General features: G+C 42.5%; 1 protein-coding gene across 1 annotated transcript in view; it reads right to left on the reverse strand.

The window, feature by feature from the left end:
- LOC110517612 overlaps positions 1-20,087 on the reverse strand; it is a gene marked incomplete at its 3' end in the record, with an annotated part of 114,625 nt that overhangs the window by 10,987 nt on the left and 83,551 nt on the right. Inside the window, 8 exon segments of the mRNA XM_036948267.1 lie at positions 8,775-8,866; positions 9,309-9,499; positions 9,763-9,888; positions 10,259-10,395; positions 11,308-11,393; positions 12,617-12,831; positions 13,426-13,581; positions 13,740-13,858. Of these exon segments, the coding sequence (XP_036804162.1) occupies positions 8,775-8,866; positions 9,309-9,499; positions 9,763-9,888; positions 10,259-10,395; positions 11,308-11,393; positions 12,617-12,831; positions 13,426-13,581; positions 13,740-13,858 (1,122 nt within the window).

Here is a 20,087-nt window from a genome sequence, read left to right on the forward strand (position 1 = left end):
ACCGGTACCTCCCTGTATATAGTCTCCACATTGACTCTGTACCGGTACCTCCCTATATATAGTCTCCACATTGACTCTGTACCGGTACCTCCCTGTATATAGTCTCCACATTGACTCTGTACCGGTACCTCCCTGTATATAGTCTCCACATTGACTCTGTACCGGTACCTCCCTGTATATAGTCTCCACATTGACTCTGTACCGGTACCTCCCTGTATATAGTCTCCACATTGACTCTGTACCGGTACCTCCCTGTATATAGTCTCCACATTGACTCTGTACCGGTACCTCCCTGTATATAGTCTCCACATTGACTCTGTACCGGTACCTCCCTGTATATAGTCTCCACATTGACTCTGTACCGGTACCTCCCTGTATATAGTCTACACATTGACTCTGTACCGGTACCTCCCTGTATATAGTCTCCACATTGACTCTGTACCGGTACCTCCCTGTATATAGTCTCCACATTGACTCTGTACCGGTACCTCCCTGTATATAGTCTCCACATTGACTCTGTACCGGTACCTCCCTGTATATAGTCTCCACATTGACTCTGTACCGGTACCTCCCTATATATAGTCTCCACATTGACTCTGTACCGGTACCTCCCTGTATATAGTCTCCACATTGACTCTGTACCGGTACCTCCCTGTATATAGTCTCCACATTGACTCTGTACCGGTACCTCCCTGTATATAGTCTCCACATTGACTCTGTACCGGTACCTCCCTGTATATAGTCTCCACATTGACTCTGTACCGGTACCTCCCTGTATATAGTCTCCACATTGACTCTGTACCAGTACCCCCTGTATATAGTCTCCACATTGACTCTGTACCGGTACCTCCCTGTATATAGTCTCCACATTGACTCTGTACCGGTACCTCCCTGTATATAGTCTCCACATTGACTCTGTACCGGTACCTCCCTGTATATAGTCTCCACATTGACTCTGTACCGGTACCTCCCTGTATATAGTCTCCACATTGACTCTGTACCGGTACCTCCCTGTATATAGTCTCCACATTGACTCTGTACCGGTACCTCCCTGTATATAGTCTCCACATTGACTCTGTACCGGTACCTCCCTGTATATAGTCTCCACATTGACTCTGTACCGGTACCTCCCTGTATATAGTCTCCACATTGACTCTGTACCGGTACCTCCCTGTATATAGTCTCCACATTGACTCTGTACCGGTACCTCCCTGTATATAGTCTACACATTGACTCTGTACCGGTACCTCCCTGTATATAGTCTCCACATTGACTCTGTACCGGTACCTCCCTGTATATAGTCTCCACATTGACTCTGTACCGGTACCTCCCTGTATATAGTCTCCACATTGACTCTGTACCGGTACCTCCCTGTATATAGTCTCCACATTGACTCTGTACCGGTACCTCCCTGTATATAGTCTCCACATTGACTCTGTACCGGTACCTCCCTGTATATAGTCTCCACATTGACTCTGTACCGGTACCCCCTGTATATAGCCTCCACATTGACTCTGTACCGGTACCTCCCTGTATATAGTCTCCACATTGACTCTGTACCGGTACCTCCCTGTATATAGTCTCCACATTGACTCTGTACCGGTACCTCCCTGTATATAGTCTCCACATTGACTCTGTACCGGTACCTCCCTGTATATAGTCTCCACATTGACTCTGTACCAGTACCCCCTGTATATAGTCTCCACATTGACTCTGTACCGGTACCTCCCTGTATATAGTCTCCACATTGACTCTGTACCGGTACCCCCTGTATATAGTCTCCACATTGACTCTGTACCGGTACCTCCCTGTATATAGTCTCCACATTGACTCTGTACCAGTACCCCCTGTATATAGTCTCCACATTGACTCTGTACCGGTACCTCCCTGTATATAGTCTCCACATTGACTCTGTACCGGTACCTCCCTGTATATAGTCTCCACATTGACTCTGTACCGGTACCTCCCTGTATATAGTCTCCACATTGACTCTGTACCGGTACCTCCCTGTATATAGTCTCCACATTGACTCTGTACCGGTACCTCCCTGTATATAGTCTCCACATTGACTCTGTACCGGTACCTCCCTGTATATAGTCTCCACATTGACTCTGTACCGGTACCTCCCTGTATATAGTCTCCACATTGACTCTGTACCGGTACACCCTGTATATAGCCTCCACATTGACTCTGTACCGGTACCTCCCTGTATATAGCCTCCACATTGACTCTGTACCGGTACCTCCCTGTATATAGCCTCCACATTGACTCTGTACCAGTACCTCCCTGTATATAGCCTCCACATTGACTCTGTACCAGTACCTCCCTGTATATAGCCTCCACATTGACTCTGTACCGGTACCTCCCTGTATATAGCCTCCACATTGACTCTGTACCAGTACCTCCCTGTATATAGCCTCCACATTGACTCTGTACCAGTACCTCCCTGTATATAGCCTCCACATTGACTCTGTACCGGTACACCCTGTATATAGCCTCCACATTGACTCTGTACCGGTACCTCCCTGTATATAGCCTCCACATTGACTCTGTACCGGTACCTCCCTGTATATAGTCTCCACATTGACTCTGTACCGGTACCTCCCTGTATATAGTCTCCACATTGACTCTGTACCAGTACCCCCTGTATATAGTCTCCACATTGACTCTGTACCGGTACCTCCCTGTATATAGTCTCCACATTGACTCTGTACCGGTACCCCCTGTATATAGTCTCCACATTGACTCTGTACCGGTACCTCCCTGTATATAGTCTCCACATTGACTCTGTACCAGTACCCCCTGTATATAGTCTCCACATTGACTCTGTACCGGTACCTCCCTGTATATAGTCTCCACATTGACTCTGTACCGGTACCTCCCTGTATATAGTCTCCACATTGACTCTGTACCGGTACCTCCCTGTATATAGTCTCCACATTGACTCTGTACCGGTACCTCCCTGTATATAGTCTCCACATTGACTCTGTACCGGTACCTCCCTGTATATAGTCTCCACATTGACTCTGTACCAGTACCTCCCTGTATATAGCCTCCACATTGACTCTGTACCGGTACCTCCCTGTATATAGTCTCCACATTGACTCTGTACCGGTACCTCCCTGTATATAGTCTCCACATTGACTCTGTACCGGTACCTCCCTGTATATAGTCTCCACATTGACTCTGTACCGGTACCTCCCTGTATATAGTCTCCACATTGACTCTGTACCGGTACCTCCCTGTATATAGTCTCCACATTGACTCTGTACCAGTACCTCCCTGTATATAGTCTCCACATTGACTCTGTACCGGTACCTCCCTGTATATAGTCTCCACATTGACTCTGTACCAGTACCTCCCTGTATATAGTCTCCACATTGACTCTGTACCAGTACCTCCCTGTATATAGTCTCCACATTGACTCTGTACCGTAACACCCTGTATATAGTCTCCACATTGACTCTGTACCAGTACCTCCCTGTATATAGTCTCCACATTGACTCTGTACCGGTACCTCCCTGTATATAGTCTCCACATTGACTCTGTACCGGTACCTCCCTGTATATAGTCTCCACATTGACTCTGTACCGGTACCTCCCTGTATATAGTCTCCACATTGACTCTGTACCGGTACCTCCCTGTATATAGTCTCCACATTGACTCTGTACCAGTACCTCCCTGTATATAGTCTCCACATTGACTCTGTACCAGTACCTCCCTGTATATAGTCTCCACATTGACTCTGTACCGTAACACCCTGTATATAGTCTCCACATTGACTCTGTACCAGTACCTCCCTGTATATAGTCACCACATTGACTCTGTACCGGTACCTCCCTGTATATAGTCTCCACATTGACTCTGTACCAGTACCTCCCTGTATATAGTCTCCACATTGACTCTGTACCAGTACCTCCCTGTATATAGTCTCCACATTGACTCTGTACCGGTACCTCCCTGTATATAGTCTCCACATTGACTCTGTACCGGTACCTCCCTGTATATAGTCTCCACATTGACTCTGTACCGGTACCTCCCTGTATATAGTCTCCACATTGACTCTGTACCGGTACCTCCCTGTATATAGTCTCCACATTGACTCTGTACCAGTACCTCCCTGTATATAGCCTCCACATTGACTCTGTACCGGTACCTCCCTGTATATAGTCTCCACATTGACTCTGTACCGGTACCTCCCTGTATATAGTCTCCACATTGACTCTGTACCGGTACCTCCCTGTATATAGTCTCCACATTGACTCTGTACCGGTACCTCCCTGTATATAGTCTCCACATTGACTCTGTACCGGTACCTCCCTGTATATAGTCTCCACATTGACTCTGTACCGGTACCTCCCTGTATATAGTCTCCACATTGACTCTGTACCGGTACCTCCCTGTATATAGTCTCCACATTGACTCTGTACCAGTACCCCCTGTATATAGTCTCCACATTGACTCTGTACCAGTACCTCCTGTATATAGTCTCCACATTGACTCTGTACCAGTACCCCCTGTATATAGCCTCCACATTGACTCTGTACCGGTACCCCCTGTATATAGCCTCCACATTGACTCTGTACCGGTACCTCCCTGTATATAGCCTCCACATTGACTCTGTACCGGTACCCCCTGTATATAGCCTCCACATTGACTCTGTACCGGTACCTCCCTGTATATAGCCTCCACATTGACTCTGTACCGGTACCTCCCTGTATATAGCCTCCACATTGACTCTGTACCGGTACCTCCCTGTATATAGCCTCCACATTGACTCTGTACCGGTACCTCCCTGTATATAGTCTCCACATTGACTCTGTACCGGTACCCGCTGTATATAGTCTCCACATTGACTCTGTACCGGTACCTCCCTGTATATAGTCTCCACATTGACTCTGTACCGGTACCCCCTGTATATAGTCTCCACATTGACTCTGTACCGGTACCTCCCTGTATATAGTCTCCACATTGACTCTGTACCGGTACCTCCCTGTATATAGTCTCCACATTGACTCTGTACCGGTACCCCCTGTATATAGTCTCCACATTGACTCTGTACCGGTACCTCCCTGTATATAGTCTCCACATTGACTCTGTACCGGTACCTCCCTGTATATAGTCTCCACATTGACTCTGTACCGGTACCTCCCTGTATATAGTCTCCACATTGACTCTGTACCGGTACCCCCTGTATATAGCCTCCACATTGACTCTGTCCCGGTACCCCCTGTATATAGTCTCCACATTGACTCTGTACCGGTACCTCCCTGTATATAGTCTCCACATTGACTCTGTACCGGTACCTCCCTGTATATAGTCTCCACATTGACTCTGTACCGGTACCCCCTGTATATAGTCTCCACATTGACTCTGTACCGGTACCCCCTGTATATAGCCTCCACATTGACTCTGTCCCGGTACCTCCCTGTATATAGTCTCCACATTGACTCTGTACCGGTACCTCCCTGTATATAGTCTCCACATTGACTCTGTACCGGTACCCCCTGTATATAGTCTCCACATTGACTCTGTACCGGTACCTCCCTGTATATAGTCTCCACATTGACTCTGTATGGGTACCTCCCTGTATATAGTCTCCACATTGACTCTGTAACGGTACCCCCTGTATATAGTCTCCACATTGACTCTGTACCGGTACCTCCCTGTATATAGTCTCCACATTGACTCTGTATCGGTACCCCCTGTATATAGTCTCCACATTGACTCTGTCCCGGTACCCCCTGTATATAGTCTCCACATTGACTCTGTACCGGTACCTCCCTGTATATAGTCTCCACATTGACTCTGTACCGGTACCTCCCTGTATATAGTCTCCACATTGACTCTGTACCGGTACCTCCCTGTATATAGTCTCCACATTGACTCTGTACCGGTACCTCCCTGTATATAGTCTCCACATTGACTCTGTACCGGTACCCCCTGTATATAGTCTCCACATTGACTCTGTACAGGTACCTCCCTGTATATAGTCTCCACATTGACTCTGTACCAGTACCTCCCTGTATATAGCCTCCACATTGACTCTGTACCGGTACCTCCCTGTATATAGCCTCCACATTGACTCTGTACCGGTACCTCCTGTATATAGTCTCCACATTGACTCTGTACCGGTAATACCTGTATATAGTCTCCACATTGACTCTGTACCGGTACCTCCCTGTATATAGTCTCCACATTGACTCTGTACCGGTACCTCCCTGTATATAGTCTCCACATTGACTCTGTACCGGTACCTCCCTGTATATAGTCTCCACATTGACTCTGTACCGGTACCTCCCTGTATATAGTCTCCACATTGACTCTGTACCGGTACCTCCCTGTATATAGTCTCCACATTGACTCTGTACCGGTACCTCCCTGTATATAGCCTCCACATTGACTCTGTACCGGTACCTCCCTGTATATAGTCTCCACATTGACTCTGTACCGGTACCTCCCTGTATATAGCCTCCACATTGACTCTGTACCGGTACCCCCTGTATATAGTCTCCACATTGACTCTGTACCGGTACCCCCTGTATATAGCCTCCACATTGACTCTGTACCGGTACCTCCCTGTATATAGTCTCCACATTGACTCTGTACCGGTACCTCCCTGTATATAGTCTCCACATTGACTCTGTATCGGTACCCCCTGTATATAGTCTCCACATTGACTCTGTCCCGGTACCCCCTGTATATAGTCTCCACATTGACTCTGTACCGGTACCTCCCTGTATATAGTCTCCACATTGACTCTGTACCGGTACCTCCCTGTATATAGTCTCCACATTGACTCTGTACCGGTACCTCCCTGTATATAGTCTCCACATTGACTCTGTACCGGTACCTCCCTGTATATAGTCTCCACATTGACTCTGTACCGGTACCCCCTGTATATAGTCTCCACATTGACTCTGTACAGGTACCTCCCTGTATATAGTCTCCACATTGACTCTGTACCAGTACCTCCCTGTATATAGCCTCCACATTGACTCTGTACCGGTACCTCCCTGTATATAGCCTCCACATTGACTCTGTACCGGTACCTCCTGTATATAGTCTCCACATTGACTCTGTACCGGTAATACCTGTATATAGTCTCCACATTGACTCTGTACCGGTACCTCCCTGTATATAGTCTCCACATTGACTCTGTACCGGTACCTCCCTGTATATAGTCTCCACATTGACTCTGTACCGGTACCTCCCTGTATATAGTCTCCACATTGACTCTGTACCGGTACCTCCCTGTATATAGTCTCCACATTGACTCTGTACCGGTACCTCCCTGTATATAGTCTCCACATTGACTCTGTACCGGTACCTCCCTGTATATAGCCTCCACATTGACTCTGTACCGGTACCTCCCTGTATATAGTCTCCACATTGACTCTGTACCGGTACCTCCCTGTATATAGCCTCCACATTGACTCTGTACCGGTACCCCCTGTATATAGTCTCCACATTGACTCTGTACCGGTACCTCCCTGTATATAGTCTCCACATTGACTCTGTACCGGTACCTCCCTGTATATAGTCTCCACATTGACTCTGTACCGGTACCTCCCTGTATATAGTCTCCACATTGACTCTGTACCGGTACCTCCCTGTATATAGTCTCCACATTGACTCTGTACCGGTACCTCCCTGTATATAGTCTCCACATTGACTCTGTACCGGTACCTCCCTGTATATAGTCTCCACATTGACTCTGTACCGGTACCTCCCTGTATATAGCCTCCACATTGACTCTGTACCGGTACCTCCCTGTATATAGTCTCCACATTGACTCTGTACCGGTACCTCCCTGTATATAGTCTCCACATTGACTCTGTACCGGTACCTCCCTGTATATAGTCTCCACATTGACTCTGTACTGGTACCTCCTGTATACAGTCTCCACATTGACTCTGTACCGGTACCTCCCTGTATATAGTCTCCACATTGACTCTGTACCGGTACCTCCCTGTATATAGCCTCCACATTGACTCTGTACCGGTACCTCCCTGTATATAGTCTCCACATTGACTCTGTACCGGTACCTCCCTGTATATAACCTCCACATTGACTCTGTACCGGTACCTCCCTTTATATAGTCTCCACATTGACTCTGTACCGGTACCTCCCTGTATATAGTCTCCACATTGACTCTGTACCGGTACCTCCCTTTATATAGTCTCCACATTGACTCTGTACCGGTACCTCCCTTTATATAGTCTCCACATTGACTCTGTACCGGTACCTCCCTTTATATAGTCTCCACATTGACTCTGTACCGGTACCTCCCTTTATATAGTCTCCACATTGACTCTGTACCGGTACCTCCCTTTATATAGTCTCCACATTGACTCTGTACCGGTACCCCCTGTATATAGTCTCCACATTGACTCTGTACCGGTACCTCCCTGTATATAGTCTCCACATTGACTCTGTACCGGTACCTCCCTGTATATAGTCTCCACATTGACTCTGTACCGGTACCTCCCTTTATATAGTCTCACTATTGTTATTTTACTGCTGCTCTTTAATTACTTGTTCCTTTTATTTCTTATTCTTATTCACATTTTTTAAACTGTATTGTTGGTTAGGGGCTTGTAAGTAAGCATTTCACTGAAAGGTTGTATTCAGCGTGCGTTGTGACAAATACAATTTCATTCGATTTGATCATGGAACATTTAGAGCCAACATGGAGGACGGTTACATAAACTCCATAGACATATCTATGGCTCCGATGGAAACTGGCGGGTCTGTGGCACAAAATGGCTGACCTGAGGTGAGATACGTCCTGATGGTCTCCCTGTACACATCTCTCTCCACAAAGTCGGCAGCGCTGTAGTTATAACTCCCCAGAATTGAGACGCTAAAAAAAAACACAACAAAAACAACAACATCACATTCATTACAACAGATCAAGTCAAAACACAATATCGAACATTGAGACCAGACGGTATAAAAAGACAGAATGTGAAACTCTTCTACAAGAGTTCCACCAACACTAAGGGGTTGTTCCCGTGGTAACAAGTCTCAGTACAAAGTCATAACAGGTGAAAGCCGCGGCCCTCTGCACATCATACTAAGCCCTTGTAAGGGGTTGTTCCCGTGGTAACAAGTCTCAGTAAAAAGTCCTAACAGGTGAAAGCCGCGGCCCTCTGCACATCTGCAAATCCCTGCCTGCACGGGATTGTAATTCCGGTCCCACCAGTCTTCTGTCTGACGTTCAGCTGTTTTCTGTCTACCCCTTTCAATAAAATCAGAAAACAGATACGTAGTAAATATATTTTTTTGGGGGAAAAATCCCTTACAGTTTCTGGAAGGCCAGACAAGGGGCGGTCTGGACAGCGGCGGAGGTCACCAGGCTCCTGGTGAGGAAGGGCAGGTAGTTCTTCAGCCTCATGTCAAACCAGGCGTTGACCTCTGACCTCTGACTGCTGCTGAGAGCCTGGGGCCAGACACACGGCAGTGTGGGACGCCTCACTGACTCAGGGATACTCTCCTGGGGGGGGGGGGGGAAGACAGGCCAGTGGCTTAGATATGAATGCGGTTTAGAGGAAACTGGGATGTGTTCTTTCTGGTGAATGGGTGGCAGTTTCACACGGGTAACACAGCAATTGTGTGTGTGTGTGTGTGTGTGTGTGTGTGTGTGTGTGTGTGTGTGTGTGTGTGTGTGTGTGTGTGAGTGAGTGAGTGAGTGAGTGAGAGTGTGTGTGAGAGTGTGCGTGCGTGTGTGCGTGCGTGTGTGTGCGTGTGTGTACGTACAGTCCCCAGGAACAGTGGGGTCTTGGCGTAGTTGCTGTAGAGCTGGCAGAGTTTTGTGTCGTCGTCGACAACGTTGGGGCGGCGCAGGAAACGACCCAGGTCAGAGACAGGCAGAGAGTTCACCAGCTAGAGAGAGAGAGAGAGATGAGGAAACACACACACCTTCATCATCATCATCCTTACCTATGTCCTCTTAAAGCATTGTCTCAAACACACACACCTTCATCATCATCATCATCATCATCCTTATCTATGTCCCCTTAAAGCATTGTCTCAAACACACCAGTGGAGGCTGCTGACGGGAGGACGGCTCTCGATAATGTCTGGAACGGAGCAAATGGATTGGAATCAAACACGTGGAAACCATGGAAACCATGTGTTTAATGTATTTGAGACCATTCTACCAATTCCGCTCCAGCCATTACCATGAACCCGTCCTCCCCAATTAAGGTGCCACCAACCTCCTGTGATACACACACACACACACACCCCTCACCTGTTCCATCTGGCTATGGGGTATGAGGGAGAGGAAGGTGGTCAGGTTGGGGAAGCCGAAACCCAGGAAGGAACTCTCCAGGTAACCATAGAAACTGTGGTTGTAGTTTGTGCCATAGCAACGGAGTGGGGAAGAGCCTATGGAGGGGGGCAGGGACAGGACTGTCAATCAAATATCCTTAACGGGAAATTCTGTGGTCAAAAATCAATATGACAAACTGACAACAAATATGATCATTAGTTGTTTGAGTCGTAGGTTTTGTATCACGATAAAAAAATATGAAAAACCGAGTGTTGAGCTTTGGTGTTACAGCAAGACACGTTTCATAGTATTCTGTAGTATTTATAGTTTCATAGTATGCTGTAGTATTTATAGTTTCATAGTATTCTGTAGTATTTATAGTTTCATAGTATTCTGTAGTATTTATAGTTTCATAGTATTCTGTAGTATTTATAGTTTCATAGTATTCTGTAGTATTTAGTTTCATAGTATTCTGTAGTATTTATAGTTTCATAGTATTCTGTAGTATTTATAGTTTCATAGTATTCTGTAGTATTTATAGTTTCATAGTATTCTGTAGTATTTATAGTTTCATAGTATTCTGTAGTATTTATAGTTTCATAGTATTCTGTAGTATTTATAGTTTCATAATATTCTGTAGTATTTATAGTTTCATAGTATTCTGTAGTATTTAGTTTCATAGTATTCTGTAGTATTTATAGTTTCATAGTATTCTGTAGTATTTATAGTTTCATAGTATTCTGTAGTATTTATAGTTTCATAGTATTCTGTAGTATTTATAGTTTCATAGTATTCTGTAGTATTTAGTTTCATAGTATTCTGTAGTATTTATAGTTTCATAGTATTCTGTAGTATTTATAGTTTCATAGTATTCTGTAGTATTTATAGTTTCATAGTATTCTGTAGTATTTATAGTTTCATAGTATTCTGTAGTATTTAGTTTCATAGTATTCTGTAGTATTTATAGTTTCATAGTATTCTGTAGTATTTATAGTTTCAATGGATGTGTTGTGGATGTCTGTCAGTACCTTGGAGGGAGAGGGTGATTTGATCGTAGATGTTTCTCTGTGTGTTGTCCTGAAGTGTAGGGAGGGTGGCGTTCAGCACCTCCACCCTTGGAGAGACAAACGTGTCAGGAATGAAACATACCCGTCATCAAAATACAAGATGGCTCCCCTCTCCTCTGCTGATGAGACGACCCCCCACATGACACTATCGTCTAACATGGATCTTGTACATTTAACATGTTATGCAGTTGGAAACAGAGGGGGAGGGGGGCAGGGTGGGAGAACAGTAGGAAGGACGGATACGGTGGGGAGTAGAGGACATGTGACTGTCTGGGAGCCCCCCCCCCCCCCACACACTTTGAGATCAGTCAAAGATTCAGGAAAACATGCTTCTACAGTCTCACGTGACATAGAGCAAGATTTAAGATAGATACACCCTGCACATCAACATCACTACTGACTCAGGGTACACCCCTCATGGCTCCCTATTCCCTACATAGTGCACTACTTTAGCCTGAGATACATCCCCAATGGCCCCCTATTCCCTACGTAGTGCACTACTTTAGTCTGAGATACATCCCTAATGGCCCCTATTCCCTACATAGTGCACTACTTTAGCCTGAGATACATCCCTCATGGCCCCCTATTCCCAACATAGTGCACTACTTTACCCTAATGTACATCTCTAATGGCTCCCTATTCCCTACATAGTGCACTACTTTACCCTGTGATACACCTCCAATGGCTCCCTATTCCCTACATAGTGCACTACTTTACCCTGTGATACACCTCCAATGGCTCCCTATTCCCTACATAGTGCACTACTTTACCCTGAGATACATCCCTCATGGCCCCCTATTCCCTACATAGTGCACTACTTTACCCTAAGATACACCCCTCATGGCCCCCTATTCCCTACATAGTGCACTACTTTACCCTAAGATACATCCCTCATGGCCCCCTATTCCCTACATAGTGCACTACTTTACCCTAAGATACACCCCTCATGGCCCCCTATTCCCTACATAGTGCACTACTTTACCCTAAGATACACCCCTCATGGCCCCCTATTCCCTACATAGTGCACTACTTTACCCTAAGATACACCCCTCATGGCCCCCTATTCCCTACATAGTGCACTACTTTACCCTAAGATACACCCCTCATGGCCCCCTATTCCCTACATAGTGCACTACTTTAGTCTGAGATACATCCCCAATGGCCCCCTATTCCCTACATAGTGCACTACTTGTGACCGTAGTTTATAAGTAATAGGTTGCAATTTGGGACGCGAGCCTAAATCCCCAGTGAAGATCAGTCCGTCTCTTACAGCTGCTGTCCAATGTTGCAGTTCCTCTGTGCGACCACACTGAAGAGGGGGGCGACGTGGAGCGGGGACAGGTTGATCAGCAGTGGGCGGAGCCTGCTCTGAAGCCAGGTGAGTACCTCCTGGTCGCTAACGGAGCGGTCTGATAGGTTCCCGCGTTCAAACACCTGCTGGAGCATGGCTGAACGCACCGCCACCGGGAACTTAGACTCTTGACCCTACGGAGGGGAGAGAGGGATGAAGGGAGGGGAGAGGGGTGGAGAGAGTGAGGGGAGAGATGCAGGGGAGAGGGGTGGAGAGAGGGATGGAGGGGGGGAGAGAGGGAGGGGAGAGTGGTGGATAGAGAGGGAGGGAGGGAGGGAGGGAGAGATAAAAGGAGGGAGGAAGGGACAGGAAAGGTAAGAGAGGAAGAGGATGAGTAGCAGAGAGAGAGAACAGATCATGGAAGACAGTTGAATAATAGTCCTTCTTCAGACCCAAACAAACCTTTTGAACTATTGACAGACAGGATCCACTGAAATGACAAACTATTGACAGACAGGATCCCCTCAAATGACAAACTATTGACAGACAGGATCCCCTCAAATGACAGACAGGATCCCCTCAAATGACAAACTATTGACAGACAGAATCCCCTCAAATGACAGACAGGATCCCCTCAAATGGCACCCCTATTCCATATTTGTAAACAAATATAATATATATAGGGAATAGGGTGTCATATGGGACGAACCATATAATATCTTGTCTCATGGTGACAGACAGACAGACAGACAGACAGACAGACAGACAGACAGACGAGCTTGTCTCACGGTGATGGCTAGAGAGAAGTCATTGAAGAAGTCAGTGAAGAGGATGTTGGGTACGTAGTTCATCAGCATGGTGACGTCTGCAGCAGAGCTGAGCTGGTCTGGACTAGAGGACACCTCTGCCAACTGTCTCACTGTGAGCTGGGGCAGGGCCTCCGTCTGCAGCACACACACAACTCACATTATAACCACAGACAAAACCTTATTACAGACACTATCACTGTTAGCTGGTGTAACGGTTCCGTCTGCAGCACAGACACAACAACAGACACTATTACAGACTATTGCCGCAGGACAACAGGACAACAGACAGTTACCACAGAGAAGGTGGCCAGTAGTCTCTGCATGTCCTTGAAGGAGGCGAAGGCAGAGAATCCTCTGAAGTTCTTCAGCAGCCAGTCTCCACTGTTTAGGGTGTCAGAGCTACAGCTGGGGTCTGGGAACACACAGACAACACAATTAGACAACACATTTAGAGACAACACATATAGACAACACAATTAGACAACACATTTAGAGAGAACACATTTAGACAACACAATTAGACAACACATTTAGAGAGAACACATTTAGAGAGAACACACAGACAACACAATTAGACAACACAATTAGACAACACATTTAGACAACACAATTAGAGAGAACACATTTAGACAACACATTTAGAGAGAACACACAGACAACACAATTAGAGAGAACACAATTAGACAACACATTTAGAGAGAACACAATTAGAGATAACACAATTAGACAACACATTTAGACAACACAATTAGAGACAACACAATTAGACAACACAATTAGAGAACACATTTAGAGAGAACACATTTAGAGAGAACACACAGACAACACAATTAGAGAGAACACAATTAGACAACACAATTAGAGAGAAAACATTTAGAGAGAAAACATTTAGACAACACATTTAGACAACACATTTAGAGAACACATTTAGAGAGAACACATTTAGACAACACATTTAGAGAGAACACGTTTAGAGAGAACACATTTAGAGAACACGTTTAGAGAGAACACATATAGAGAGAACACAATTAGACAACACATTTAGAGAGAACACAATTAGAGAACACATTTAGAGAGAACACATTTAGACAACACATTTAGACAACACATTTAAACAACACATTTAGAGAGAACACACAGACAACACATTTAGAGAGAACACATTTAGAGAGAACACATTTAGAGAACACATTTAGACAACACATTTAGAGAGAACACATTTAGAGAACACATTTAGACAACACATTTAGAGAGAACACACAGACAACACATTTAGAGAGAACACATTTAGACAACACATTTAGACAACACATTTAGAGAACACATTTAGACAACACATTTAGAGAGAACACACAGACAACACATTTAGAGAGAACACATTTAGACAACACATTTAGACAACACATTTAGAGAACACATTTAGACAACACATTTAGAGAGAACACATTTAGAGAACACATTTAGACAACACATTTAGAGAGAACAGATTTAGACAACACAATTAGAGAGAACACACAGACAACACATTTAGAGAGAGCACATTTAGAGAACACATTTAGACAACACATTTAGAGAGAACACACAGACAACACATTTAGAGAGAACACACAGACAACACATTTAGAGAGAACACATTTAGAGAACACATTTAGAGAGAACACATTTAGAGAACACATTTAGACAACACATTTAGAGAACACATTTAGACAACACATTTAGACAACACATTTAGAGAACACATTTAGACAACACATTTAGAGAGAACACATTTAGAGAACACATTTAGACAACACATTTAGAGAGAACAGATTTAGACAACACAATTAGAGAGAACACACAGACAACACATTTAGAGAGAACACATTTAGAGAACACATTTAGACAACACATTTAGAGAGAACACACAGACAACACATTTAGAGAGAACACACAGACAACACATTTAGAGAGAACACATTTAGACAACACATTTAGACAACACAATTAGAGACAACACAATTAGACAACACAATTAGACAACACAATTAGAGAACACATTTAGAGAGAACACATTTAGACAACACATTTAGAGAGAACACATTTAGAGAACACGTTTAGAGAGAACACATATAGAGAGAACACAATTAGACAACACATTTAGAGAGAACACATTTAGACAACACATTTAGACAAAACATTTAAACAACACATTTAGAGAGAACACACAGACAACACATTTAGAGAGAACACACAGACAACACATTTAGAGAGAACACATTTAGAGAGAACACATTTAGAGAGAACACATTTAGAGAACACATTTAGACAACACATTTAGAGAGAACACATTTAGAGAACACATTTAGACAACACATTTAGAGAGAACACACAGACAACACATTTAGAGAGAACACACAGACAACACATTTAGAGAGAACACATTTAGACAACACATTTAGACAACACATTTAGAGAGAACACACAGACAACACATTTAGAGAGAACACACAGACAACACATTTAGAGAGAACACATTTAGACAACACATTTAGAGAGAACACATTTAGACAACACATTTAGACAACACATTTAGAGAACACATTTAGAGAACACATTTAGACAACACATTTAGACAACACATTTAGAGAACACATTTAGACAACAGATTTAGAGAGAACACATTTAGAGAACACATTTAGACAACACATTTAGAGAGAACAGATTTAGACAACACAATTAGAGAGAACACACAGACAACACATTTAGAGAGAACACATTTAGAGAACACATTTAGACAACACATTTAGAGAGAACACACAGACAACACATTTAGAGAGAACACACAGACAACACATTTAGAGAGAACACATTTAGACAACACATTTAGAGAGAACACATTTAGACAACACATTTAGACAACACATTTAGAGAACACATTTAGAGAACACATTTAGACAACACATTTAGAGAACACATTTAGACAACACATTTAGACAACACATTTAGAGAACACATTTAGACAACACATTTAGAGAGAACACATTTAGAGAGAACACATTTAGAGAACACATTTAGACAACACACTTAGAGAGAACAGATTTAGACAACACAATTAGAGAGAACACACAGACAACACATTTAGAGAGAACACATTTAGAGAACACATTTAGACAACACATTTAGAGAGAACACACAGACAACACATTTAGAGAGAACACACAGACAACACATTTAGAGAGAACACATTTAGAGAGAACACAATTAGACAACACATTTAGAGAGAACACATTTAGACAGCACATTTAGACAAAACATTTAAACAACACATTTAGAGAGAACACACAGACAACACATTTAGAGAGAACACACAGACAACACATTTAGAGAGAACACATTTAGACAACACATTTAGACAACACATTTAGAGAACACATTTAGAGAACACATTTAGACAACACATTTAGAGAACACATTTAGACAACACATTTAGACAACACATTTAGAGAACACATTTAGACAACACATTTAGAGAGAACACATTTAGAGAGAACACATTTAGAGAACACATTTAGACAACACACTTAGAGAGAACAGATTTAGACAACACAATTAGAGAGAACACACAGACAACACATTTAGAGAGAACACATTTAGAGAACACATTTAGACAACACATTTAGAGAGAACACACAGACAACACATTTAGAGAGAACACACAGACAACACATTTAGAGAGAACACATTTAGACAACACATTTAGACAACACATTTAGAGAACACATTTAGAGAACACATTTAGACAACACATTTAGACAACACATTTAGACAACACATTTAGACAACACATTTAGAGAGAACACACAGACAACACATTTAGAGAGAACACACAGACAACACATTTAGAGAGAACACATTTAGAGAGAACACATTTAGAGAGAACACATTTAGAGAACACATTTAGACAACACATTTAGAGAGAACCCATTTAGAGAACACATTTAGACAACACATTTAGAGAGAACAGATTTAGACAACACAATTAGAGAGAACACACAGACAACACATTTAGAGAGAACACATTTAGAGAACACATTTAGACAACACATTTAGAGAGAACACACAGACAACACATTTAGAGAGAACACACAGACAACACATTTAGAGAGAACACATTTAGACAACACATTTAGACAACACAATTAGAGACAACACAATTAGACAACACAATTAGACAACACAATTAGAGAACACATTTAGAGAGAACACATTTAGACAACACATTTAGAGAGAACACATTTAGAGAACACGTTTAGAGAGAACACATATAGAGAGAACACAATTAGACAACACATTTAGAGAGAACACATTTAGACAACACATTTAGACAAAACATTTAAACAACACATTTAGAGAGAACACACAGACAACACATTTAGAGAGAACACACAGACAACACATTTAGAGAGAACACATTTAGAGAGAACACATTTAGAGAGAACACATTTAGAGAACACATTTAGACAACACATTTAGAGAGAACACATTTAGAGAACACATTTAGACAACACATTTAGAGAGAACACACAGACAACACATTTAGAGAGAACACACAGACAACACATTTAGAGAGAACACATTTAGACAACACATTTAGAGAGAACACATTTAGACAACACATTTAGACAACACATTTAGAGAGAACACACAGACAACACATTTAGAGAGAACACACAGACAACACATTTAGAGAGAACACATTTAGACAACACATTTAGAGAGAACACATTTAGACAACACATTTAGACAACACATTTAGAGAACACATTTAGAGAACACATTTAGACAACACATTTAGACAACACATTTAGAGAACACATTTAGACAACAGATTTAGAGAGAACACATTTAGAGAACACATTTAGACAACACATTTAGAGAGAACAGATTTAGACAACACAATTAGAGAGAACACACAGACAACACATTTAGAGAGAACACATTTAGAGAACACATTTAGACAACACATTTAGAGAGAACACACAGACAACACATTTAGAGAGAACACACAGACAACACATTTAGAGAGAACACATTTAGACAACACATTTAGAGAGAACACATTTAGACAACACATTTAGACAACACATTTAGAGAACACATTTAGAGAACACATTTAGACAACACATTTAGACAACACATTTAGACAACACATTTAGAGAACACATTTAGACAACACATTTAGAGAGAACACATTTAGAGAGAACACATTTAGAGAACACATTTAGACAACACACTTAGAGAGAACAGATTTAGACAACACAATTAGAGAGAACACACAGACAACACATTTAGAGAGAACACATTTAGAGAACACATTTAGACAACACATTTAGAGAGAACACACAGACAACACATTTAGAGAGAACACACAGACAACACATTTAGAGAGAACACATTTAGAGAGAACACATTTAGAGAGAACACATTTAGAGAACACATTTAGACAACACATTTAGAGAGAACACATTTAGAGAACACATTTAGACAACACATTTAGAGAGAACACACAGACAACACATTTAGATAGAACACACAGACAACACATCTAGAGAGAACACATTTAGACAACACATTTAGAGAGAACACATTTAGACAACACATTTAGACAACACATTTAGACAACACATTTAGACAACACATTTAGAGAGAACACACAGACAACACATTTAGAGAGAACACACAGACAACACATTTAGAGAGAACACATTTAGAGAGAACACATTTAGAGAGAACACATTTAGAGAACACATTTAGACAACACATTTAGAGAGAACACATTTAGAGAACACATTTAGACAACACATTTAGAGAGAACACACAGACAACACATTTAGATAGAACACACAGACAACACATTTAGAGAGAACACATTTAGACAACACATTTAGAGAGAACACATTTAGACAACACATTTAGACAACACATTTAGAGAGAACACACAGACAACACATTTAGAGAGAACACACAGACAACACATTTAGAGAGAACACATTTAGACAACACATTTAGAGAGAACACATTTAGACAACACATTTAGACAACACATTTAGAGAACACATTTAGAGAACACATTTAGACAACACATTTAGAGAACACATTTAGACAACAGATTTAGAGAGAACACATTTAGAGAACACATTTAGACAACACATTTAGAGAGAACCCATTTAGAGAACACATTTAGACAACACATTTAGAGAGAACAGATTTAGACAACACAATTAGAGAGAACACACAGACAACACATTTAGAGAGAACACATTTAGAGAACACATTTAGACAACACATTTAGAGAGAACACACAGACAACACATTTAGAGAGAACACACAGACAACACATTTAGAGAGAACACATTTAGACAACACATTTAGACAACACAATTAGAGACAACACAATTAGACAACACAATTAGACAACACAATTAGAGAACACATTTAGAGAGAACACATTTAGACAACACATTTAGAGAGAACACATTTAGAGAACACGTTTAGAGAGAACACATATAGAGAGAACACAATTAGACAACACATTTAGAGAGAACACATTTAGACAACACATTTAGACAAAACATTTAAACAACACATTTAGAGAGAACACA

This window comes from Oncorhynchus mykiss, chromosome 17, assembly GCF_013265735.2.
Source record: "Oncorhynchus mykiss isolate Arlee chromosome 17, USDA_OmykA_1.1, whole genome shotgun sequence".
NCBI lineage: Eukaryota > Metazoa > Chordata > Actinopteri > Salmoniformes > Salmonidae > Oncorhynchus > Oncorhynchus mykiss.